Raw genomic sequence first — 27,645 nt, 5'->3', positions numbered from 1 at the left:
TAAGAAGGCAAATGGAATTTTGTCCTTCATTGCTAGAGGGATGGAGTTTAAAAACAAGGTTATGTATAAGGTGCTGGTGAGCCACACCAGGTGTACTGTGTACAGTTCTGGTCTCCTTACCTGAGAAAGGCACACTTTGGTACTGGAGGGGGTGCACAGGAGATTCACTAGATTGATTCCAGAGTTGAGAGGGTTGGCTTATGAGGAGAGACTGAGTAAACTGGGGCTATACTCTTTGGAATTCAAAGAATGAGGGGAGATCTGATAGAAACATATGAGATTATGAAGGAAATAGATAAGATAGAAGCAGGGAAGTTGTTTCCACTAGCAAGTGAAACTAGAACTAGGGGGCATGGCCTCAAAATAAGGGGGAGCAGATAAAGGACTGAGTTGAGGAGGAACTTCTTCACACAAAGGGCTGTGAATCTGTGGAATTTCCTGCCCACTGAAGCAGTTGAGGCTACCTCATTGAATGTTTTTAAGGCAAGGATAGAGAAATTTTTGAACAGCAAAAGGGCTATGGTGAGTGGAGATGAGTCCATGAAAAGATCAGCCACGATCTTATTGAATAGCAGAGCAGGCTCGAGATGCCAGATGGCCTACTCCTGCTCCCAGTTCTTATGGTCTTATTATGTCAATTTTCCTTGTCTAGTTATTACTAGACAATTACTTCTATTTATGACTTGAGTAATTTGAGTGATACAGCACCTGGAAAAAGGCATGAGATTTTATCTCTTCAGCTCCAGTTGGCCCTGAACCAAGTCGTTCTTTGGGATCTTTTATTAACAGCTTCTGTATTATGCTCTTGGCAGTGGGTTGAAGCTCCACAGAGAATGGAGGGTCATTTCTTAAGATTCGCCTAAGAAAGAATACAATTATTATTTCAAGAATTGTGTTCAACAGACATTTCCACAATGAACAAGAATGGAACATATGCAATATTTAGAATAAAAATTTAGTCGCATCAAGCTAATATAATTTACATAAAGAAAAACAATCTGATATTTTAAGGATAAACTTGCTACACTGATAATGAATGCGATTAGTTCCTCCAAATTTACTTGAAGCCATGCATAGCATTGCATTGCATTTCATAATAACAGTTTTTTAGTTTATGGAAGTAAAGATTCCTTCCCAATTTGAGCCTTAAGAAAGTTGGGTGCCCAGCTGCTACTGACTGATTAAAAACAGTACTGTCAAATATTTGAACACTGTAATTTTATGTGACTTTTCCCCCTCTCTCCTTTTCAATGCGGGAAGGTGCCTTCATTTAACCCCAATGGGGGGGCATTACTACAATTTGTAACTCAGCAGTATGGAAATCATTGGAATTGATGTTCCCATACTTGTGCACAGCCTGGACTTTTAAATAAAATTGAATTTAAACATCTATTTAATCTGGAGAAAAAGAACATAAATCAATTAAAAATTAATTTGATCTTTCTAATCCTCAGTTTTTATTTTTGTGAAAATATTTAAAAGAACTTTAAGCAACTGGTAAAATGAATGTGAATTTATTTAGTTACAGTAGTCTAGAAAATGTTTGTTTGTATGTCGTGATATAACTTAAACATCAATGAAATGCAAACTGATATAGATCCAGTATTCATATCCAAATTCTAGTAATACCATCAGATAAATCGGGTAACTTCTGAGTTTAAATAAAAAATAAATCTATTACCAAAAATTAATTCAGAATGGTGCAAATTTGTATGCAGTTACATACAATGAATCAAGATCCAAAACTATTTGCAGCAGGAACGGCTGTGGTGTGTTATCTCCACTGCGAGCTCATGTGGAAATAAGTACAGAATATCCTGCTGCAATCTCACATCCTGTGTGAACAAACCAACTTGCTGCAACCCTCTCTGCCTGAAACCTTTAGCTGTTTGTACAGTGTGAATGGAATTGACATTGGGGTTGGAATTCTCTAATCTTGCCCGCAGCTGGGATTCTTTGGTCCTGCTGTAGTGAGTGGAGATTTGGCTGAGCATCAAACTCTCTGGTCTCACAGGCAATGGGGTGTGCAAGACTGGAGAATTCTGATCTAGGCTTCAGCTGTGGTTTTCGACAGGAAACAGTTGGTTACCTGAATTGGCAATCCTCCCTCAGTGACAATTAACTCTACAAGAATTTCAAAACATTGGTAGCTAAATTTCAGACCATAACAGAATGCTTTTTATAAGGATTTCATTTGCATATTTTTAAAGTTCACCTGAAATAAAAACAAAATTCTTTGCCCTTCTTGAGGCATTATATGGTTTGACCATCAAAGCCGTCAATTCAAACACAGAGGACAGAAGCATGTATTACAATCTCAGTAATCACAAATTAAAAATGCCTGATCTTGGGCTCTTTTGAATTGTTGTTTTCTTAGTGGTGGTACTGCATTTATCTTAATTTAGAAAGGGTACTTGTGACTGTAGCACTAATAATGGTCGTGCAACATTATGTAATTCAGATTGCCCTTCCTTCTTAAATATGGAAATGTTGAAAAATCAGATTGTAACATTTGACAAAGAAATCAAATGTAAAAAAAAAAGTTTTATTCAATAAATTGTACATCAGAGACACTTCTCATTGTGTTCAACATTATTTCTGTAGAATAAAAAAAATTATCAATGTCACCTTGAGATTTCTGACTGCGAATTTTTTGCGCCATCCACGGTGAAAGGTGAAGCTCCCGTCAACAGCTCATACACAAGGACCCCAAGACTCCACCAATCAACTGCCTGTCGAGAAGCAATGACATAACCCGCATCAGTTCTGGCTCAGTGGTTGCATTCTCATCTGAGTCAAATGTTGTGGGTTCAAGCCCCACTATATATTTCAGCATATAAATAAAGCTGATACTCCAATACAGCACTGAGAGAGAACTGCATTGATGCAGGTATTATCTTTCAGATGAGACACTAAATTAAAGCTTCATTCACCCTCTCAGGTGGAGGTAAAAGATTCCAAGCTGAAATGGCGGGGAGGTCTGCTTGCTGTCCTGACTAATATTTCCCCTAATCTACATTTAAAAAACAAATATCATTATTGTGCTGTTCTACATGGAGCTTGTTGTGTGCAAGCTGGCTGCCAACATCTCCTCAATTAAAACAGTGACTACACAAAGTGTTTTGGGATGTCCTGAGGAACTGAGAGGTACGAATATAAAAGCTAATTATTTCTTAAAGATATTTCAAATTACTAGAAAACTATTTTACTACTTCTCAAAACTTAATGTGATAATCTAGAGGTGTTAAGTTAAATTAAGCTTTTTTCTGCTTGAAACCTAGAATGCACCAATTTCCAGGAAGTTAGAAGAGAAAAATGACACATGGATATGTAACATGAGTCTTTATTTGTACATGACATGCATTTCCATTACTGATCCCAGGCATGGGCTCAGCATTTCAATATGCAAATGACATAGAAATGATATTGTCGTTAAAACTTTCCCTGGTATACTTCTGGAATTTCACTGAGCAGACAACAGCCTCAAAATTCAGCCAAAAAAAAATCAGGCATTAGAAGTTGTGGGTTTGCACTTTCAGATTGAAGAACAATCACTTGACTCCAATAAGCAAGTTGTAAAATATTAATGCTATATACAATGCTGTATGCGATGGAGACATGGTTGCTGTTCCTGGGAAAAGCTAGCATGTCAAAAATGGCAGAAGTTAGCACTGCTACAAAACACACAGTAACATGGAATTTTCTTTCCCCATTTAAAGTGATCAATGAATCCTAGTTAGTAATCCAGTTCCTTGCACTGGCCTTACCAGCAACCTTGTCCCAAGCCTTTTGCTCTGAATCCAAGTTTGATGCTGAAATAGAGCATATCAAAGAAATCCTGCAGGATAATGGCTACCTTGATTAAATCATTTTGCTCTGTATATCATTTATAACCATAGAATCCCCACAGTTCAAGAGGAAGCCATTTGGCTCATGAAGTTTGCACTGACTCTTCGAAAGAGCATCTTATCATCTTACACAGGCCCACATCCACCCCCAGCCCCCCAATCCCTGTAACCCATGCATCTACCATGGCTAATCTACTAAATCTAAACATCTTTGGATACTAAGGGGCAAATTTATCACGGCCAATCCACCTAACCTGCAGAGCTTTGGACTGTGGGAGGAAACTGGAGCACCCAGAGGAAACCCACATAGACACAGGGAGAATGTGCAAACTCCACACAGTCACCTAAGGCTGAAATTGAACCTGGGTCCCTGTTGCTATGAGGCAGCAGTGCTAACCACTATGCCACCTTCATATGTACTTTATTCTCTAAAATACCTGTGAAGTACTAATTTCTGGTATGCTGACATTTTTTTAATGCAATACATTAGTTATTATGACAATGGCCCAGAATTGATGAGATTGCTTACCTAGCACTGCCTGCTGGGTACCCAGGCAGTGTCCACGGGCACTGTAACTGTTCCAGGGGCAGTGCCAAGGACAAAGAGACAGACTGCGGTAGAGCTATGATGGTGGAGCTATGACAGGGAAGCTGTGCAGGGGTGGGAGGAAGGGAAGTTTGTTGCATAGACTTGTATAGATGATGGTGTGATGTTGGTGATCTGTGAAAAAATTGCATTTTCAATTTCAGGTGTACCAAATAATGATGTTACCATTTATTTACCTTATCATGGCCACAACTTCCTCCTTGAATAATCTCTGGTGCCATATATTCAATGGTACCACAGAATGAATATGTTCTTTCATTCTATACAAGAGGAAATAAGCAAAATTACTGTTTAAACTAATAAAAGTCCAAACATATATTTACTAAGGTTTTGAAGCTTACAATTATGGCTGGTTCAATCAGTTAGGAAATATTAATAATCAAGATATCAATAAAAATAAAACTTCCTCAATGAACAAGCAAAAAAGAATTACCTCAAAAGTGACAAACTCCTTGCTGAGTCCAAAGTCTGTCAAAACGACATGACCATCACCATCCAATAAAATATTTTCAAGCTTGATATCTCGATATATAATGCCAAGCTACCAATGAAAGATATTAGTAGATAGTTTAATTTATATACAACAATTATTTAGGAAAATTAATGAATTAGTTAATGATATCCAACATGAATTTTGACCACCCTCAGTTAAAACATGTTATGGCACAATAAACACAATAATGTTGGCATTTCTGTTCTGCTATGTGCAGACTGGAATCTTTATCATGCTTACCTTATGAAGGTGCTCCAGTGCTAGCACAATCTCTCCTGCATAGATTCGAACTTCCTCTTCCATGAAGTGTTCCCTTTGGTATAGATGTGTAAACAACTCACCGCCATTTACATAGTCTACAGAAAAAATTCAGACTACAGTTACAATACATCAAGACTTTGATTAAATTATGATGCAATATAACTTCATCGATATCTCAACAGGTAATAGGACTCATTGCAAAAATAATGACTGCTATAAATGCTCTTAATACGGACACAAATTTTCACAACAATCTCACAACTACATACACATGAGCCACTACGATTCATAACAGGCTGCAATTATGACAAGAAGTTCCGATATCACAGATAGATACACACATAACTGTGCAACAACCCACTACAGTAGCATGTATCAAAATAGTTCAGATTATACCTTAGACAGAATCCATTTCAATTTATTGTAATGCATACTATTTGGAGTTTTAAAATTATTTTTCACCCCTTTACATAATAACATGTAACAATGAAACATCAACTATTATAAAACTTGTGTGCAGTATATAACATTTCAACCAACTAATCACTGACATTAATTTCTCATATATGCTGTGAAACCTGCTTATGTATGGCCTCCTTGGCTTGTCCAACTGACCATCTTTTGTGCATGAGTTTACATAGTGAGGTGTTTCTGGCTATTTTATCACAGGTAGCATCACATCCTAAATACAATCTGTTGTCAAATATGTTCTGTTCTGTCTTTATTAATCAATGAGACCAGTAACACAAGGATGGAGAGACTGATTGCAGCACAGGGATGGAGAGACCGATTGCAGCACCGGGATGGAGAGACTGATTGTAGTACAGCGACTGTTTTGTTTCCGGTGGTAACAACACACAGGACATGAATCTGGGATTTCTGGTTTGTGCTGTTTAAGACTTCACTTGTACAGTATCATACAATACCAGAATATTAGGGGAATATCCAGTTCTTTGAACTTGCACTTCTTAATTTTGCTAGGTATCCAATTGTCAATCTTGCAATGCATAATATTCGCAAAAATAACAAAGAACAAAGAAAAGTTCAGCACAGGAAGTACGTTTACAAAGTAGACTATTTATGAAGTAGCATAAAATGAAATGATCTGATAAAGATCCTGTGTGTGCACACTACAACGTTTTATCATTGTAATTTGAACATGATCATACTCTAGTATGACAATAGAAACCACTTGTGTAAACTTATTACATTGAGATATTTGAGGTCTCTTAATAATGGAGGCAATGCAGTGCTACAACTAGCCAAAAAATTTACAGTGTAGCAAAAGTACGTACATAAGCAGTTTCTCGTATAAATTCCAATGTCCACGTTTGTTATGGAAATTTTAAAAGAACATTACTTTAAAAGCATCCTTTCAATTAATCCTCGTCTTCCGAATCCATTTCACTTAAAAACAACACTTTATCTTGAATTACTATGTCATAGGAGATTGATTAATAAAAAGCTTTTCATTATCTCTACAACACTCCAACACAAATGATATTTTAGATTGCCACCTTGAATGCCATTTCTGGATTGATGTTAGTAGCTTCTTTGCTGTACTGGAATGTTTCTGCATTTTTTTTCTTTTATTCCCTAACTCCTACTTGTTAGTATGCTGATGATCCTGACAGGTCAATGGTCACCCTTTTTTTTCCAGAGAAAAGCCCCAATCTGTTCAGGCTTTCCGAATAATATACTCTTTTAGTACTGGGTATCACACTGGAAAATCTTTTCTGCATTTGCTCCAGTACTTCTATACCCTTTTTGTAATTTAGCAATCAGAACTACTTTACATGTGATCTAACCAAGGTTCTATAGAAGTTTAACGTAAGGGTCTTGAATTCCACTCCTTTTGGATAGAATCCCAAGATGTGATTTTCCCGACCCGCTGCATTGGTCAAGTAGTATAGTCGACCGGGAAATGACAGCGGGTGGCCAAATATGGGAATCACAACCAGCGTCTGGCCAGTTGCGTTCTTCCTGAGCCTTTTTTTTAAAACACAATCAGCTTTGTGTCAGGAAACAGCAGGAGGCTGATTACAATATACAAATCAAGATTTGCATCTCTTTAGTGAGCCAGGGATAGTATCATCCAGGCTCACTAATGTTTCTGACCCTGCCAGTGGAAGTCCACATCAGGTATGGTCCCCAGCAGCTGGAACCAGGTGTGATGGGTTTTGCTGGTGGGGTCAGAGGCCATTGATGATCCTGGGAGGTCGGGGGCCAGGGTGTTTGGCCAGGGCCAGCCACTGGGTGTTTGGGGGTGAGGGGTGGGGACTATCAACTGGGGGCTTGGCATATGTGCAGTGGCTCTTCTGTTTGATGACAGCCACTTGGTGGGTTTAGGCTCCAACCCACCTATTGGCGTGAATCACCTGATGGCCTCTGTGCTGCAAATTCATCTAACTAAGCTCACCCAAAAAACAGGTTATGTTTTCCTTATGTTTTCCTGTCCAATGGGTACTTTGTTTTTTGGGGCGGAAATTCACATCCCCAGTATTTTCTTTTGTGGCTTTGATAGCCTGATTACTATTCTAATAGTTTGTGATTATGTATCCAGAGTTCTCTTTCCAGCTTTATCCCATTGAAGTTACATAGGTACACCAGCACTTGGAAGTTCCCATCCAAGTCACTCACCATCCTGACTTGGAAATAGATCATCATTCCTTCACTGTCACTGGATCAAAGTCCTGGAACACTCTACCTAATAGCAGTGTGAGTATACCTACATCACATGAATTGCAGCAGTTCAAAAAGGCAGCTCACCACCACCTTCTCAAGGACAAATAGGGCTGGACAATGAATGCTATTCTAGCCATTTCTTAAATGAATTAAAAAAAACACATACTTATTTCTCCTATCAAAATTCACCATCTTGCACTTCTCTATGTAGAAATTAATTTTCCATTTACATGTGTACTCCACAAATTTATTATTTTTAATTTTGTTGCAGTCTTCCTTAGTATTAACTAAATGCACCAACACCACACTTCCTAACCAATTTTGGTCTCACTGGCAAATTTGAATGCTATCCTTCCAATGTGGTCAGTGGTCAGGGACAGAAGAGTGTGACTGCATGTGAGACAGGTAAGAGATCCAGAGGGCAGGAGTGTCAACCTTTGTAATTGTCCAACAGATCTGAGGTTCTCTGAGCTTATGTGAATGAGAACGGGGGCTGCAGGGCGGTTGAGCTGACTGACCATGGCACCATGGTATAGGAAGTAATTCAAGTGGGGGTTAAGCACATAAGAGTATAGTGATAGCAAGGGACAGTATCATCAGAACTGACACTTTGTTCTCCGTAACAAGGAGCAAGTGTCTAGACAGCTGTGTTGTCTGCCTGGTGCCAGAGTTCAGACTATCTCCTCCAGGCTAGGGAGAAGCACACAATGGAAGGGAGAGGATCCAATGGCCATGGTCCATGTAGGTACCAATGACACAGGTAGGATGTTCAGCATTGTCAGTATGGGGAACTAGACACCAAATTCAGAAGTAGAACCTCAAAGGTAATAATTTCTGGATTACTATGTGAACCGCATGGAAACTGGCATAGGACAAATAAGATTAGAAAAATTAATGCATGGCCCAAAGACTGGTGTGGGAGAAGTGGGTTCTGGTTCATGGGGCAGTGGCACAAGAACCAGGAAAGTGAGATATGTACAATTGGACGGTCTGCACCTGACCTTTGGTGGGGCTGATATTCTAGCCAGCCGCATAACTAGGGAAGTGGAGAGAGTTTTAAACAGAACAATGGAAGCAAGAGACCAAATTGGGAAAATGTGGTATACCCATGAGTAGAAACAAGGAAAGAGAGGAAGATACTAAAATGGGAAATGATAAACAGACATGATAAAAAGGTAGGTACAGAAAATACAAATCTAAAAGTAAATAACAAAAGGACAAAATTAAAAGCTCTGCATAGCATTCAAAACAAAACAGTCAAACTGACAGCACAAATGGTAATTAATAAGTATAATCTGATCGCCATTAGAGAGACATGACTACAAGATGACATAGATTGGGATCTGTATATTAATTGGTATGTGCATTTAGGAAGGACAAATTAAGAAAAGACAGAAGGGTGATTCTGCTAATTCATGATAGTATTAGCATGTTAGAGGGATGACCCAAGTTCAGGAAACCAGGATGCAAAAGCAATTTGGGTTGGGATGAAAAATGATAAAGGCAAAAAGTCACTTATGGGAATGATGTACAGGACCCCTAATTGTAACTACACAGTAAGAAAGAGTATGAAAGAAGACATAATGGGAGCTTGTCAGAAAGATATAGTGATAAATGTGGGATTTTAATCCAGATTTGATTTGATTTGTTATTGTCACAGATATTGGTATACAGTGAAAAGCATGTTTTTTTGCACTCTATACAGACAAAGCATACCATTCATAGAGTACATGGGGAGAGGGGAAGGAGAGGGTGCAGAATGTAGTGTTACAGTCATAGCTAGGTGTAGAGAAAGATCAACGTAATACAAGGTAGGTCCATTCAAAAGTCTGATGGCAGCAGAGAAGAAGCTATTCTTGAGTGATCTCAGACTTTTGTATCTTTTTCCAAACAGGAGAAAGTGGAAAAGAATATGTTTAGGGTGTGTGGGGTTTTTGATTATGCTGGTTGCTTTTCCAAAGCAGCAGAAAACGTAGACGGAGTCAATGGATGGGAGGCTGGTTTGTGTGAAGGACTGAGCTTTGTTCGCGACCCTTTGTAGTTTCTTGTTGTCTTGGTCAGAGCAAACCAAGCTGTGATACATCTGGAAAGAGTGCTTTATAGTGCATCTGTAAAAACTGGTAAGAGTTGTAGCGGACATGCCAAATTTCCTTAGCCTCCTGAGAAAGTAGAGGCATTGGTGGGCTTTCTTAACTATAGTATCAGCATGAAGGGACCAGGGCAGGTTGCTGGTGATCTGGACATCTAGAAACTTGAAACTCTCAACCATTTTCACTACATCCCTGTTGAAGTAGACAGGGGCACGTCCTCCACTACACTTCCTGAAGTTAATTTTACCAGATTCTCGATCTCTTTCCTGTACTCCATCTCATTGTTGTTTGTGATCCAACCCACTATGATGGTGTCATCACCAAACTTAAAAATTGAATTGAAGCAGAATTTGGCCACGTAGTCATAGGTGCATAAGGAGTATAGTCAGGGACTGAGAACACAGCCTTGCAGGCCACCAGTGTTGAGGATAATCATGGAGAAAGTGGCATTGCCTATCCTTACTGATTGTGGTCTGTGAGTTAGGAAGGCTAAGATCTAGTTGTAGAGGAAGGAGCCGAGCCCTAGGCCATAGAGTTTGGAGATATATTTTGTAGGAATAATGGTGTTGAAGATTGAGCTGTAGTCAACAAATAGGAGTTTGAGATAAATGTTTTTATTGTCTAGGTGTCCCAGGCTTGGGCCAGGGAGCTTACATCTGCTGTAGACCAGCTGTGGCGACAGGCAGACTGTAGTGAATATAGGCAATCTGGGAGGCTAGAGTTGTTCCACGCAATGACTAACCTTTTGAGGGACTTCATAATGATGGATGTCAGAGCCACCGGGCGATAGTCATTAAGGCATGCTAATGATGGTTGTCTCCTTGAAGTAGATAGGGACCTCAGTTCTGGAAACATCAGATGGGCAAAGGTAGTGTAGATAAGGAATTCATAGAATATTTCTGGAGCAGATACAGATTGGAAACATCATCTACACTATCTTTGCCCATCTGAAGAGTTCATAGAATGTTTCTAGGATAATTGTTTAGAAGAACACATTTTGAAGCTGACTAGATGGCAGGCCATACCAGAACTGATATTGTGTAACATGATAGAAATAATTGATAACCTCAGAGTGAAGACACCCTTAGGTAGCAGTGATCATAATTTGATTGAATTTTACATTCCGTTTGAGCAAGGGAAGCATGTATCTATGACTAGTATTTAAACTTAAATGAAGTCAATTATGAGGGCATGAAAGCAGAGTTAGCTAGAGTGAATTGGCAATGTGCTAAAGGTTAGAGATCAATAGAGGTTCGGTGCAGGCATTTAAAGGGATATTTCAGAATACAAAGAAGACACATTCCAATGAGAAAGGAAAATTCTAAGGGGAGGGCCTGTCATCCAAAAAAGACATAAGAACATAAGAACATAAGAAATAGGAGCAGGAGTAGGCCATCTGGCCCTTCGAGCCTGCCCCGCCATTCAATAAGATCATGGCTGATCTGTCGTGGCTCAGTTCCACTTTCCCGCCCTCTCCCCATAACCCTTAATCCCCTCTCTTATCAAAAACCCATCAACCCGCTTCTTAAAAATATTTAGCGAGGCAGCCTTCACCACTTCAACGGGCAGAGAATTCCAGAGATTCACCACCCTTTGAGTGAAGAAGTTCCTCCTCAACTCCGTTCTGAACCGCCCCCCCTTTATCTTGAGGCTGTGCCCCCTAGTCCTACTGTCTTTTTTGAGCGGGAAGAGTCTTTCCACCTCTATCCTATCCATCCCATTCATCATCTTATACGTCTCAATGAGATCTCCCCTCATTCTTCTAAACTCTAACGAGTACAAGCCTAGTTTATTCAGCCTCTCCTCATAGCTCAACCCCCTCAACTCCGGTATCAGCCTAGTAAACCTCCTCTGCACTCCCTCCAAGGCCAAAATATCCTTGCGCAGGTGCGGCGCCCAAAACTGCACACAGTACTCCAGCTGCGGCCTCACCAATGCCCTATACAGCTGCAGCAAGACCTCCCTACTTTTATATTCAATCCCCCTCGCTATGAAGGCCAGCATCCCATTCGCCTTCCTGACCACCTGCTGCACCTGCAGGCTGGGTTTTTGCGACTCATGCACAAGGACCCCGAGGTCCCTCTGCACCGTCGCCTGCTGCAGTTTTTCGCCACGTAAGTAATAGTCCTTCCTACCATTCTTCCTACCAAAGTGGACCACCTCACACTTGCCAACATTAAATTCCATTTGCCATTTCCTGGCCCATTCGCCCAGCCTATCTAGATCCTTCTGCAGACTCTCCACACCCTCCACACAATTTGCCTTTCCCCCAATCTTGGTGTCATCAGCAAATTTCGACACCCTACACTCGGTTCCCTCCTCCAGATCATCTATATAAATGGTAAATAGCTGAGGCCCCAGCACCGACCCCTGGGGCACCCCACTAGTCACCAACCGCCAATCCGAATAGCACCCATTGACCCCCACTCTCTGCCTCCTATTTGACAACCAATCCTCTATCCACGCTAACACCCTACCCCCAACTCCATGTCCTCTGACCTTCTGCAGTAACCTCTTGTGAGGTACCTTATCAAACGCCTTCTGAAAATCCAGAAAGACCACATCCACCGGCTCTCCTCTATCCACCGCCCTAGACACATCCTCATAGAACTCCAGTAAATTTGTCAGACACGACTTCCCTTTAATGAAACCGTGTTGCGTCTGCCCTATCAAGCAATTCCCTTCAAGATGCCTCGCAATTTCCTCCTTAATGACGGATTCTAACATTTTACCTACCACAGACGTTAAACTAACCGGCCTGTAATTCCCCGCCTTTTGCCTGGCACCCTTCTTAAACAACGGCGTAACATTAGCCGTTTTCCAATCCTCCGGCACTTCCCCGGAATCCAGCGACGTCTGGAAAATAACCACCAAGGCATCCACTATCACCTCCGCCACATATATTTGCACGAAGACAAGACAGGTCAAAAGATTGGATAGAATATAAAGAACCAAATATGATAAAAAGATTGATAAGGAGGGAAAAACTAGAGTACGAGAGAAAGCTAGCTACTAATACAAAGGCAAATAGCAAAGAGTTTCTATAGATAATTAAATGAGAAAATAGTGAAGTGAGCACTGGTTTGATAGAAAGCATCTGGTAAATTGATAATGGAAAGCAGGGCTATGGCAGATGAAGTAAACAGGTATTTTGCATTGGTCCTCACTGTAGAGGATACAAGTAACATTCCAGAAATAGCTATAAACTAGGAAATGAAAGATGGAGAGCTCAGGAAGATACCAAACCAGGGAAGTTGTGTTGATCAAATTATTGCATCTGTGGGCTGACAAATCCCGTGGTCCAGATGGACTTCACCCAAAGGTCTTGAAAGAAGGGGCTAATAAGATAGCTGATGCATTGGTTTTAATTTTCCAAAATTCCCTACATTTAGGGAAGGTTCCAGCAGATGGGAAGATAACAAATGTAACTCCTTCATTCAAAAAGGGCAGAAAGCAGGAAACTACACGTCAATTAGCTCAACATCTGTCATAGGGAAAATATTATAAAATGAGATATTAGAGAAGGGTACTTGGAAAAATTCAAGGCAATCAGGCAGCATTTTGTGAAAGGAAATCATGTTTAACCAATTTACTGAAGTTCCTTGAACTAGTCATGTGTACTGTGGATAAAGGGAAAGTGGATGTACTATATTTGGATTTACAGGAGGCATTAGGTAAGGTGTCACCTCAATGATTATTGCAGAAAACAAAAGCTTATGATTAGGGGGTAACATATTGGCATGCATTGAAGATTGGCAAGCTAACAGGAAGCAGTTGGCATAAATGGTTTTCTGGTTGGCAAGGTGTGATGAGTGGAGTGCCGCAGGATTAGTGCTGGAGGTTTCAACTTTTTACAATTTATATAAACGACTTGGATGAAGGTATGGTTGCTAAATTTGCCGAGTGGCCAATTCCTGCTTCAAGTTCACATGTTTGTATGTAATTCCCGAATCTAATTCGTAAATTGTTAACAATGGCAGTTTCAGCATCTCACACCTTCTGTCAATCTTTGTTAATCCCTTTAACCCCTTGTACTCTTTTTCAGTTTTGTAGCTAACTTGTTTGAGCTGAAAAATGGAGAATGATAGGATAAAAATAAAGATGTTCGATGCATGAATCTTTGAAGACAGCAGAGCAATTTGCAAAATATACGTATTTGGGACTTTACAAATAAACCTAGCAAGCACAAAAGAAAGGAAGTTATGGTAAACCTTTGAAAATTACATATATATGCTTAAAAAGAAAACAATTGCACAAATTTGAAGAAAAAGAATTGCATTAATTGGATTGCTTTCAAAAAGCTGGCACAGACACAATAGGTGGAATGGCCCACTCCTGTGCTACTTTTATGAATCTGAGCAGTTTGTGATGGATTATTAGAGATTCTAACCAACTACACATGAGATAGTTATTTTTCCAACCTTGCTTTTACGTCTTTTAATGATTGTTTTAAGATTGTGTGTTATCATTATTGTCTCACTGACCAGTGGAAATTTTATTATTTACCCTATAATATTCCTTCATATGCTTAAAGGTCTGTATCAAACTACTTCTTAACATTCTTAACTCAAGTGAGGAGTCACAATTTTTCAAGAGTCTCAGTTCAATATTCAAAGTCTTAATTTGGTTTGCTTCTGCTTTTGGAAATTACACTTGGATTACATAATAGTGGGCAGGTTCATCTCCTTATGCTTGTACAAAAACAAAATACCACTTTTTCCCAAAGACCTTACAGATGATTGAACTGTGCACAAATGCCCCAAAGTTGTTATTTTGGCCCCACAAGGACCAATACTTTGTTGTGTTTCAAGAAATTGAATTATAAATATCTTATTGTATTTCTCTGCTTTGACAGATCTTTTCCCTGTAAGTAATTATTTTTATGGAGATAGAAATCACAATTCCATTGTAGTATCATTATAACAAAGCTGTACTGTCAGTAGGTAGTACACTGTTTCCTAGAATAAATCTGAACATTTAGATATACTTCAAATGCACTATTTGGTTACTGTCTCCAGTCTAGCACTATTTTTCAGCTGAGAATACAACCCAGTGACTAATTCCTAAGCTGTTGCCAAAGCATTGTTACCTTTGATTAAATTACTAAAAGGCGTGGAAAGGTTAATGGAAGAGGACTTGCATCTCATTTTCCTTCAGCTCTATTAAGTAGAATGCCTCTGATTGAGGACATAGTAGAGATTGAAAAATTACAATATGGAGAACTGTGGGCAAAAACCCAACATGTCTAATACTAAAATATCATTTTACTATTACCAAGGTACACCATAGTGCTGTCTTAAAACACGAGGTGGGGAGGAAGGGAAAAATAAAAATGTACAAGAATGTTAACATTTTGTAAATGCTTTAAAATGGTAAAGGCAGCAAAAATTAATACCTAGTATAAGATGAAGCTTGGTGTCTGTCTGGAAGGCATAATGCAACGTGACTAGAAAAGGAGACTGTCGAATGTGCTCTAACACCTGCCGTTCTGTCTTGATGTGCTCAGTTGTTTTTGCTTTTTGTACAATGGAAGCCTTTTTAAGCACTTTCATTGCATAGAGTTTGTTAGCATCATGGCCACTGATTTTTCTGACCAGGAAAACTTTCCCATAAGCTGCAAGACACAAGAAGAATGTGTTAACAACTATGAATTATCATTGTTTTTAAGTGAATAGTAGGAGAAAAACAATGACCATTAATTATTCTATATCAGAATAATAATAAGATCATCATCAAGGTCACAAAGTCGCAAGCCATGTTAATCCTTCAAAATGCTGTACAATCAAATTAATCTCACTGTTGTCACTCTTGAACTTATAAGATGATGCATGACAGTAATGTGTTTCACTTACCTTTTCTTGTACCTTTCTGAAAAACATTTAGCCTCCACTATGTGCCTACACCAATGCTGAGATCAGGAATACGGAGTATTGGGAGCTACTACCAAGAATTGATATTCAAATCTATTCTGCAACACAATGCATTTATAACAGTAATGCATGTTATTGTGGTGTCAATCTTTATTTTATCGTAGTTATGTAATGTTGACATTTTGTGCAAAAAGCTTATTGTATCTCAGTAACATGGAATGCTACATTCATTGCAATCCATATTGCTTGTACTCAATTTACATTCTTAATTTATGTAGAAGAAATATAGTATGAAATCAACCCTGTAACAAACTGGTTCTTTTATTTCACCAAAATGTTCCAATACCTGTAATTCAATGTACTACAGCCAATTTCAGGACAGCGCTTGATACCTTAGCAATTTATTTAATGAGTATCTTCAGCAGAGTAGACAATCCCCATTGGCTGGAATACAGATGGCAAAGATGGTGCCCAAAAGGGGCAGAAAGCCCCTAAGAAAGCTTGTAAGCCAGAGTCCTCCAGAAAATACAGGAAATGCAATTTGACTATCAGAAATGCACCTATAACCAATCTTAACTCCTACCTACTGCAATATCACGGTTCTGGTCAATTTTCAAATCGCACCATAGATTGACATTCAAGTCAATAACGTCTTAGCTGCCTGCCCATGTGCTAACCGCTAAATCTCATGGGTCACGTAAAATTTGAAACAAATGCCTTTTTAATGGGCTTCATTTGCCAGTTAGTTGCTGGCAGGCATGCATCAGCCTTCCACACATGCCCACCAATCACAATATGGCACGATGGTGCAATGATGTCAGGATACATGCCTGATGTTTTCTCACATGAATTCGAGTTCCTGTTGGACTCAACAGCAGATTTGGCAAAGTCAACTTCTGGCCATGCTGTTGCTATTATGTCTTCTTGAGGTCAAGTGGCTTGTTAACAGACCCAGATGAATTATGCCCAATTAGGTAAAGTACCGAAGTGCACCTGGTGCCTACTAAACTGTTCCACAGAAAGAGGTCACTCCCTCAGTTAAAATCGGCATTAACATAATTTTTTTGCACACTTTTATTTTAATCTGAAAATCCTGTTTGAAAAAAAGTTATACAGATACTTTGTTAGCTGATTAAATTGTGATAACTGGTCTCAGTTGGAAACAGAATTGGCCTTTGTGCCACTGGGTTAGTCAAGGAAAATCAACCAGAGTTATGCTCCTAAACATTCCTAATGAGCTCTGTAGGAACTCTGTGTTGCTATCAGGTGAGGATAGGATCCGGCTTGACTACGACAATACTGAAATCTGATAGTCTTGTGAAAGAAAATTGTTATACTGAATGCATGTTGATTTTTTTTTTATTATGGCAATTATCCAAACAACTTGTTTGCCAAAGGTGTGTGTTTGTACTGTGTCAAGTATGTATAACTATACTTCAGTGGATAGGAAATATATGTCTGAAGAAAATAGTTACACTTCTAACCTGTCCTTCTCCACTCCCATTTTGTAAACTAGTTCTCCTTTTTATCAATATTGCCTTAGGTCATAATTATTTATACAAAATAAAAGGTTTGCTTCCAGGTACCAGACTCACTATCAAGTCAGTTCATTGGAAGACTTTCAGCAGGTACAGGGGTTGAGGGAAAATAGGTGTGTTCCTTTACACCAGCCCACTGCCAAGGAAAGGCTCTCCTGAGTGCATTGGATGACTCTGTAGCTATGATGCCACTATTGAAGGTGCTCCCCGCCCCCAATGCTTAGTGATCACCGAGGTCTGCCTGCCTGTCTCATTGCAATAAACTTACCTTGTCTTCCATCTACTTGTTTCCTCTCCTTAATTGGACAGCTGTCCCAACAACAGCCTTGTAATTGGCTACTGCTGGTAAAAGTCCTGCCACATGTGTGTGGCAGGACTTTCTGTCCTCACAGTGAGCCTTCTCCCTAGTGGAAAATGTCAGCACTTTATTTCCAGGCTGCAGATAGGTAAGAGTTTGCCTTTCAATCTGACTTTCACCAGGTTGCATGAAAGGAGCGAGGAGTCCTAAAACTCAGCAAAGGCATTGGGGGAGACATCAAAAGACAGCATTCATAAGTCTTATTGAGGAGAAGATGAGCAAGATTGGTAGAGTGGTGGTTGGAATCTAATTGTGGTGATTGTGAAACAGGTGCTGCGCAAGGCTAGTTACCGCCTGTATCCAGTCGTACTTGGCTTCCTTCAGCAGGGTGTCCCGGATGTAGGTTACATTTAAAATAGTGATTAAATACGAAGAACACAATCCATTATGAAATATTTAAATCTTAAACCTGCCTCCTGGGTTAGTTGGCTCCCCCACCTGTCCCATCTCTGTTCAAACTGGAAGTCCGCAGGTTGGAGTTGGAATTCAGGTTAGCATTTTAAACATCCAACCTGACCAAACACAAACAATTTTGATGGGTTAGGTTTCTCAATGTTTCACTTACGTACGCTGAAAATTGATCCCCCTTTATTGATATAATTCTCACTTTTTAAAATTTTATTGATTTTCTTCTTACATCAGCTCTTCCAAGATCTTTTGGTGAACTGGAGTTTAACAGGCACTGACACTATTTTCAACTTCACCCAAGCAGCATTAATTATTTTCTTATGAGATTTAACAACACATAGCAACCCCATCAAATCAAGCCAGGTCTTATCCTCACATCATACCAACACATGAACAGTTCCTATAGAGATCACACTGGTTATGACTAGCAGCATAACGAAGGACTGAATTTTTCTTACCTAACTCAGTGATACCAATTATACAGTATATAGCTAATTTGGTATCAAATACAGGTTAAACTTGAAATTTTATGGCCTTTGTGGCTTATTGAATCATTTGCAATCTTTTAGTGTAATATGAAGAGATACAAAAGATGTTTATCCAAAACTCACCTCCTGTTCCCAGAACTTTCAGTAGCTCAAAGTTTTCTAATCCAACTCTTTCTCTATGTCCAGTGAGGTTAGCTGTCAATTAAAAGTACAGGATGAAGATAGCAATATAGTGCATAGCAATATAGTCATTCACTTAAACACAAAACCTAGCAGTAAGGTTGTTGCGCCATTTTTCATAGAATGCCAAGAGGAAAACCCTCACACTGGAGTTGTTCAGGCTGACATGCACAATCCTCAGAATATTTGTGACCTAAGATCTGGTGTTTGTTTTTAAAAACATGAGTTGCTTATAAAAACTTCTAATGTCCACTCTGTGGAGATGCAATATTGAGACCAAAGAAGATGGCCTGAACAATGCAATCAGAACAGAGAGTAGCTGGATGGTAAAAGCATCAGGAAGAGAAGGGGGGAAATTAGGAATGACTTGAAAAAATGGATTGAGGAAACAGCTATGAAGGACATGAGTGACAGAAGGTAGGAAAGAGCCTGCACAATAAATAATATTACAAAATAGGAGGCATAGAACCACAGGAACATTTACAGTTTCTGCTTTAGAAACAATGATTGATTGGAGTGTAAAGTGAGCCAAAATTACATGAATTTTGAAAAGTGTTTTCTCATGTTTCTGCTCAAAATTGTTTGCATATCACCAAACAAAATCTGCTACACCAAGCAGCAAAATTGGGACATATTCTCAAACATTACGCAAGATTTCATGGCCTCACTTGTCTCAAAACTGTAAAATCCCGTCCAAGGTCAACAGACCTTCCCATTGTCTGTCCCTTGCTTGCTCTGATTCCTGTTGTGGGCGGGGCAGTAGAATTTTGGATATATTTAATAGTGATAATTTTGTATAGCAGTAATAATACAGCTGAAGAGGTATTACAAAGTTAAACATTCTTAGTTCTCAACTAAGAATAAGCTGATTTTAAAATAACTGAATTTTTTTAAACAAATTATACAGAAAAATAGGCTTGTTATACTGGGGTATTGAAATCAGTTTCCTCGTAAATTAAAAAAGAATTTTTAGAAACATGCCTCAGTAGTTACACTCGACCATGCAATGAGGTAGAATTATGTAATGAGGTAGGACAAATAAATAACGTCATAGTTAAGGAACCTCTAGGGAAGAGTGATCATAGCATGCTAGAATTTCAAATTCACTTCGAGGGCAAGAAACTAGAGTTCCACACTAGCATTTATGATTTCAACAAATGAAATTAAATAGACAGGAAGTCAGATTTGGCCCTAATAGACTGGGCAGGAATATTATAAGGTAGGACAGCTAATGAACAGTGGCAGATATTTGAGGAGATATTCAAATCTTCCCAACTCGAATATATTCCATAGAGGGGGAAAGGCGGTAGGGTTGGGGGTGGGGGGGGTACTTCCATGGCTAAGCAATGAAGTTACGGATAGCTTAAAGACAAAAACTAAGGCATATCGTATTGCAAAGGCCTGTGGCACACTGGAAGATTAGGAAGCTTTTAAAAAGCAACAAAGAGTCACTAAAAAAGTAATAAGAGCAAAGGTAAATTAAGAAAGAAAGAACGTAAGAAATAGGAGCAGGAGTAGGCCATTTAGCCCTTCGAGCCTGCCTTGCCATTCAACAACATTATGGCTGATCTGCAGTGGATCAGTCCCACTTTCCCGCTTTCTCCCCATAACCCTTAATTCCCTTGTCTATCAGAAATCTATCTACCCGTGACTTAAATATATTCAACAAGGTAACCTCCACCACTTCAATGGGCAGAGAATTCCAGAGATTCACCACCCTTTGAGTTGAGAAGTTCCAATTAGTTAAAAAAAAAGAGGTTATAGCAAGGAGGAACTCAGAACTATCATCGGCACTAGGGAAAAGGTACTGAGCAAACTACTGGAATTAATGGCAAGCAAGTCCCCCGGGTCTGGTGGTCTACATTCTAGGATCTTAAAGGAAATGGCATTGGAGATAGTGGATCCATTGGTTACAACATTCCAAAATTCCCTGAATGTGGGAATGGTTCTGATGGATTGAAAAATGCTAATATTATTCAAAAAGGAAGGGAGGTAAAACATAGGAAACTACAGACCAATAAATTTAATATCTGTTGTTGGGAAATTGTTAGAATCCATTATATAAAAGAAGTAATAACAGGACATCTAGAAAGTCTGTTTGTAATCCATCAGAGTCAGCATGGTTTAATGACGGATAAATCATACTTGACTAATTTGCTTGAATTCTTCGAAGATTTAAAAGTCTGGAGGATAATGATGATCCAGTAGATGTAGTATATCCAATACCTTCTGGAAGTCTAAATAAGGTGCCACACGAAAGGTTAATACACAAGGTTAGTTCACATGGGATTAGGGATAATCTATTAGTTTATTAGAGGATTGGGTAACCAGCGGAAATCAGAAAGTCAGAATAAATGAGTCTTTCTTGGATTGGCAAGATATAATTTGATGATTGCTAAGGCAATCTGCAAAACTAAAAAGAGAAAGAAAAAATATAACTATCTTATGGAAGAAAACATGTTCTTGAGAAAAGAAATGAAATTGAGGAGAGCATAGCAACACAAGCAGCAGAATCCACCCATTTTAATCAGCAATTTGCAGCTTTGCTTCACAAAGATATCTGTCTATGTAAGATTATTACAATTTGTTAGTTCTCCGTCAAATTGTACATGCCACATAATAAGGTGTTCTGACTTGGTGGTAGAAAAATCATTGTTGCTGCACCATTTCACCATGCTTAAAGTTATACTTGTGCAACCAGAGAATAGAGCACAAGTTTGCTGGCTAGATCGATTTTGTCTCATCTAAAGATGGCGACCTGATGGTAAAAGATATGAAAAAGAAAGAAAATCGAGAGGGAAAGCAAAAAATGGAGAAATAATCGCATATGTTATAATTTAGTGAAACGAAGAAGCACATTCTGCACACAGTCCATTCACGTTATAAAGTTTCTTTTCAGGCTGAAAAATAACAAAACTATCAAGTTGTTCAAATTCAACAATGTTAATGAAATAGCATAGCAGAACACTACAGGAATACCAAAAAGCACAAAAAGCTATTATTGAAACATGGGGTGGAATTTTGCCATCCCACCCGTCACAGGAATTGTGGCAAGCAGGACAGAAAATTCAGCAGACCATGAAAATGTCCATTGACCTCAGGTGGGAATTTCCAGTCTTAGGGTGTGCGTGGTGGGAAAATCCACTCACGATCAGTGTATGAGCTATGCAATGTAAAATTCATTCATTCTGAAAATTACTCATTGTAGTTTTTCTTCTGCTAATTGCACATTTATCCTTAAAGTCACTAGCACAATGAATTAAAAAGTATAATACTGTGGATACTAGAAATCTGAAATACAAAACAGAAAATGTTGAAAATACTCAGATCTGGCAACATCAGTGGAGAGGAATAGAGTATTTCAGGTCAATGAACTTTCATCTGAAAAAGGAAAAGCTCAGAGATGTACTAAGTTTTGAGCAAGAACCAAATCAGTGAGGGAGGAGGGTGAAAAATTAACAAAGTGAAAGATCTGTGGTAGGGTGAAAGGTGGGAGAGTTTCAACAACAAAAGGGTTTTTTAAAATTCATTCATGGGACATGGGTGTCGCTGGCTGGCCAGCAGTTGTTCCCCATCCCTACTGAGAAGCCTACTCATCACTGCTGTAAAGTTGTTCTTCCTCTTCAAGCTGGCTGCCCTGACAGCTAACAGTTCTTGGGTATCCAAAAGCATAAGACAAGGGTTGGGTGAGGTAATCAGGAGCAGTGGCTCTGGAGTTACATGTAGGTCAGACCATGTAAGGACAGCAGATTTCCTTCCCTAAAAACATTAGTGAACCAATTTTCCAACAATGAACAATAGTTTCATGGTCATCAGTAGATTCTTAATTCCAGATACTTCTATTGAATTCAAATTCTACCACCAGCATGGTGGGATTTGAATCCAGATCCCCAGAAATTAGCTGAATTTCTAGATTAGTACTCTAGCAATAATACCACAAGGCCATCGTTTCCCCATTGATGGTGTAACACAAAAGGCGGTAACATAGGACAAGGGAAAATACGAATGGTAGAATCACAAACGCCTGCTGTTCAAAAACAAGAAAAATAATGAGAAGACAACTGTAGAGAGCCTCTTCACAATTCTGCCTTCTACACCTCTTCCATACACATCTTTTTCCTTTAATTGACCAGTTTGAACTTCCTTTTGCCTTGCACCATCAACCTTTTTGTCATTTAATCTCTACCACCTTCCACCCTATGACATAACTTCCTTTTTGTTCTTTTTCTCAACTTCCTGTTTCCTTTTAAAACCTATTATGTTTCTAACTTTTCCCAGTTCTGATGAAAGGTCAAGGACACAAACATTATTGCTGTTCCTCTTTCCACCAAAGCTCTTATTGAAACAAATAAGATTCTGAGGAGGTTTGACAGGGTCAAAACTGAGAGAATGCTCATCAGGGCATCTAGAATTAGTGGGCATAATTTCAAAATAAGTGAGGGATCTCCCATTTAAGATTAAGATGAGGAGGAATTTCTTCTTTCGGAAGTCTGTTAATCTTTGGCATTCTCTATCAAAGTCCAGTGAGGATGAGTTGCTGAACATAGTCAAGACTGTTAGACAGATTTTTGAACAAATCAATGGGGAATCAGGAAAGTGGAGTTAAGGCCACAATCAGATCAGCCATGGTTTTATTGAATAGCAGGGCTGAGACAATAGCCAACTAGCATTCTCCTGCTCCTATTTCTTATGTCAGACCTGCTGAGTATTTCCCTCATTTACTGCTTTTAGCACGATGAAATATCACAATTTCCCCAGTAATTGTTTAGAACTGGAAATTATGACTGTGATGCAAGGTTAGTTTCTCAATCGTAGAAATCATAGAAACCCTACAGTGCAGAAGGCAGCCATTTGGCCTATCGAGTCTGCACCGACCATAAACCCACCCATAGCCCTATATATTTACCTGCTAATCCCTCTAACCTACACATTTCATGACTTAAGGGGCAATTTTGTAGCATGGCCAATTAACCTAACCCGCACATTTTTGAACTGTGGGAGGAAACCGGAGCACCTGGAGGAAACCCACGCAGACATGAGGAGAATGTGCAAACTCCACACAGACAGTGACCCAAGCTGGGAATCAAACCCAGGTCCCTGGAGTGTGAAGCAGCAGTGCTAATCACTGTGCTACCATGCCACCCCCTAAATCCTCTCATCCTCCCCCCACTAATAGAAGTATCCTTCTGTCAAGCAGACAATCTCTGTCAGACAGCAAAACAAATATTACGACTTCCTCATTAATATCATACATAATTTCAAACATTATGTCTGACAAAATGCTAAAGCGAGCAGGTTAACATTTTCCAAATTGGATACTGATGCCTGGGTGGGGTGCTTGATTTTGCTGGAGGCAACTACTTTCCCTGCTCGTGGGATGAACTTTGAGGGTTCAAGGTTGGTTGATTCTCTTTCCTACATGCAAGGACCAAGGTTCAAGGCCTGACTGCAGTGATTTGGATGAAGATGGGAAGCACGCAAATTTGGTGCTTCAGCTCATATATAATTGTGGTCCTGAACTAGCTGTTCTCCTTGCAGTTGTGGTCTTGGGCAGAGTAGGAGCCATACCAAGCTGTAATATAACCAGAAAAAAAGCTTTCTATGGTGCACCCGTAAAAGTTAGTGAGAATCGTAGCTGACATGCCGAATTTCCTTAGTCTTCTGAGAAAGTAGAGACGTTAGTGGGCTTTCTTAACTATACTATCAGCATGGGGGGAACCAGGACAGGTTGTTGGTGATCTGGACACTTAACAACGTGAAATTCTCAACCCTTTCTACTTCGTCCCCGTTGATGTAGACAGGGATACGTTCTCTTCCTGAAGTCCTTAGCAATCTCCTTCATTTTGTTGACATTAAGGGAGAAATTATTGTCGCTGAACCAGTTCACCAGATTCTCTATTTCATTCCTGTGCTTTATCTCATCATTGTTTGAGATCTATCTCACTACGGTGATGTCGTCAACAAACTTGAAAATTGAATTGGAAGGAATTAGGACACACAATCATAGGTGTATAAGGAGCATAGTAGAGGGCTGAGAACACATCATTGTGGGTCACCGGTGTTGAGGATGATTATGGAGGAAGTGTTGCTGCCTATCTTTGGGACAGCAGGGATAATTATAGTTTAATGATTTCATAATCAAGCTAAATTACACAAAGGATGAATCAGCTAAGTGGAAGTAGGCAATATTTTTCCTGATTCAGTCAAGGAATTGCATCTATTGCATGGCACTACAAAAGTGTATCAAAATCAAACTAAAAACAGTAATTTAATTATGTTCTTTTTTTGTATCTCTGGATAAAATTTTGTTCTATCTTTAGTACAGCACCTTATATTAAATCAGCTAAAACATGAGAAACAAATCAGTAAAATTAATTAACACATTTCAATATTAATTAGTGTCAGGTAGTGGTTTTGTGCCAGTTTTTCAGTGAGTAATTGATCTCAGTATGTGGCAAGTGTAGCACATAGCTTGATCTGACCCACTTCCTGGCAGCAATCCAGAAATAGTACAGGTAGTCAACCAGAAACAGGTTAATTACCTGTCCTGGTAGATGAGAGATTCTAAATATAAAAATTGAAACAAAAAACCTAAAAATAAATCCACTTTTTTTTAACTAGATCATGAGAAACTCAAGTGGTTTAAGAATATCCGTCGAATTGAGAATGAACTTAGATTTCACTAAACCAACAGTTTATTGAAAATAGTGCACAAAATATAATGTTATAATCTTTACAGTCCTTTCATTTACACGTGCTGAAAAGTACAGCAGGGTATGTTCGATAATATAATAAAACTAGTTGTGTTCTTCTGAGCCATTGCTCTTGCTGGTGCCTTCCAGAGAGTCAGCTGTATAACTGCCACCCATGCCAAGATGGTGCAATCCACAACTGGGCCCCCATGTCCAGATCTGTTCAAGAGATTCTGAAAAGCTGTCTTCAGTGCCTCCATGCATGAAAATCAATAGTTTTTCACCAGTCATGCTGCAACAATCAGGGTAATACAGCATAAAAGCACCAAGACAAACAAGGACATCTGTAAGACAGGCACAAGGGTGAATAGTTCATTGTGTGAGATTGGATGCATTGTTGGTTAAAGATATTTTGGACAGATTTTTGTTCGTGCTATTTATTGCTGGACATTGGCTAAGGGGATATTGTGATGGGGAATCTGAAGTGGATGCAACAATGTGGAATGGTGAATCCATGTTGGATTGGGAATGTCATAATCTACCCTTTGTTTGTAGTGTTACATAGGGGACATGATCATTCCTCCTCCAGTTCCCTTTAATTTTGAGGTGTCCTCCAAATCACTGGAGGTAATGGATGTGTCCAAATAAGGCTACACCCTTGATGGCCAGATTGTGGAGAAAACAGCCAATCGCCACTAACTTCTCTGGTCTATACTGCAGGAATCCCACCACTGCCAAAGTAAATATTGTGGATTTATGTTCACTAAGACTGCTCGGATTCTTAATTTTAGGATGATTAATCATCAAAATAGATTTGCATCATGGCTAAATTAAACTAGATTTATATCTAGATGTACAACAGCTCAAGATGACTGCATAACTAACTCACAAACAAAAATAATTTTAAAGCACAGAGAAAATAGTCAAGATATAATATAACTTTCAATCCTGGGACAAGGAATTGTACCAGGAGGAATCCCAGATAATGTGCTAGAGGACCAGCAAGGACTGAATGGCAATGTGTTCAATAACTTCAAACTTCCAATGGCAATTAACCTGCACTGGGAACCATCAGATATTCCAGAGAATATCTAATGTGAACATATGTCACTTCTAACAGGGATAAATTACCTACTTTATGAGCTCGACTGGTTATCTTAAATTGGTTGCTAGTTTAACTACTATCACATTCAAGATTGTTCAGCAAGTGCTGCCCAGTTGTTACACCTAACATTAGATATTTTGTTCCAGGACCCTTTCTCCTGTTTTGATTGTTTGAAATTTGGCATTCTTTGTGCACTTTCATCTTGGATCTCAGAGGCAGGGATTAAGGTTGAACAACTTTCCATCAGTTTTGGTGCAAATAGTTACCTTCTGTAAATGAAATGAAATCATATGATAGCAAGGGGAACATGCCGAAGAGTGTCAGTACCAGAAAGCATCCATTTGACCCACAGTGGATCAGAAAGTATTCTAATATTGCCCCAATCCTTTGTTGTTGTACAAGGTCATAATCTTTGCATTACACAAATCCTGAGATACTGCCCCACCTTGCAGCAGAAACAGAAAAGATGCTGCAGGAGTGCTAGTTTCTACCTGTGAGCTCAGCCAGTCATCCTCACCTGGATCTCTGGCGATGACAATGACTCAATAGATTTGCTAAGCTCCTGCATTGATTTCAATATCCAGATCTTCCATGAGGGGCAGGCTGGCTATGTTCTCTACAGCCTCCATAGTGACCTTGAGAAGGTAAGAGGGCATGGGATCCAAGGGCCTTTGGCCTTGTGGATCCAGAACTGGCTTGCCTGCAGAAGGCAGAGAGTGGTTGTGGATGGGTCTTTTTCTGAATGGAGGTCAGTCACCAGTGGAGTGCCCCAGGGATCTGTTCTAGGACCCTTGCTGTTTGTCATTTTCATAAATGACCTGGATGAGGAAGTGGAGGGATGGGTAAGTAAGTTCGCTGATGACACGAAGGTCGGTGGTGTTGTGGATGGTCTGGAAGGCTGTCAAAAGTTGCAGCAGGACCTAAATAGGATGCAGGACTGGGCGGAGAAGTGGCAGATGGACTTCAACGCGGATAAGTGTGTAGTCGCCCATTTTGGCAGAACCAACGGGATGAACGAGTAC

General features: G+C 39.4%; 1 protein-coding gene across 1 annotated transcript in view; it reads right to left on the bottom strand.

Moving 5' to 3' along the window:
* The window catches only part of LOC145350932 (ribosomal protein S6 kinase alpha-5-like), a 95,722-nt gene that overhangs the window by 33,837 nt on the left and 34,240 nt on the right, over positions 1 to 27,645 (bottom strand). The window contains exons 2-8 of the mRNA XM_080200426.1: positions 18,770 to 18,841; positions 15,380 to 15,598; positions 5,189 to 5,304; positions 4,889 to 4,996; positions 4,632 to 4,715; positions 2,629 to 2,732; positions 709 to 859 (exon numbers count right to left, since the gene is read on the bottom strand). Coding sequence (XP_080056552.1) covers positions 709 to 859; positions 2,629 to 2,732; positions 4,632 to 4,715; positions 4,889 to 4,996; positions 5,189 to 5,304; positions 15,380 to 15,598; positions 18,770 to 18,841 — 854 coding nt within the window. The remainder of the gene's footprint in view (positions 1 to 708; positions 860 to 2,628; positions 2,733 to 4,631; positions 4,716 to 4,888; positions 4,997 to 5,188; positions 5,305 to 15,379; positions 15,599 to 18,769; positions 18,842 to 27,645) is intronic.

The sequence above is a fragment of the Carcharhinus amblyrhynchos genome, chromosome 12, assembly GCF_965287045.1.
Source record: "Carcharhinus amblyrhynchos chromosome 12, sCarAmb.v2.hapA, whole genome shotgun sequence".
Classification (NCBI taxonomy): Eukaryota; Metazoa; Chordata; class Chondrichthyes; order Carcharhiniformes; family Carcharhinidae; genus Carcharhinus; species Carcharhinus amblyrhynchos.
This window is presented reverse-complemented; position numbering and strand designations above follow the sequence as displayed.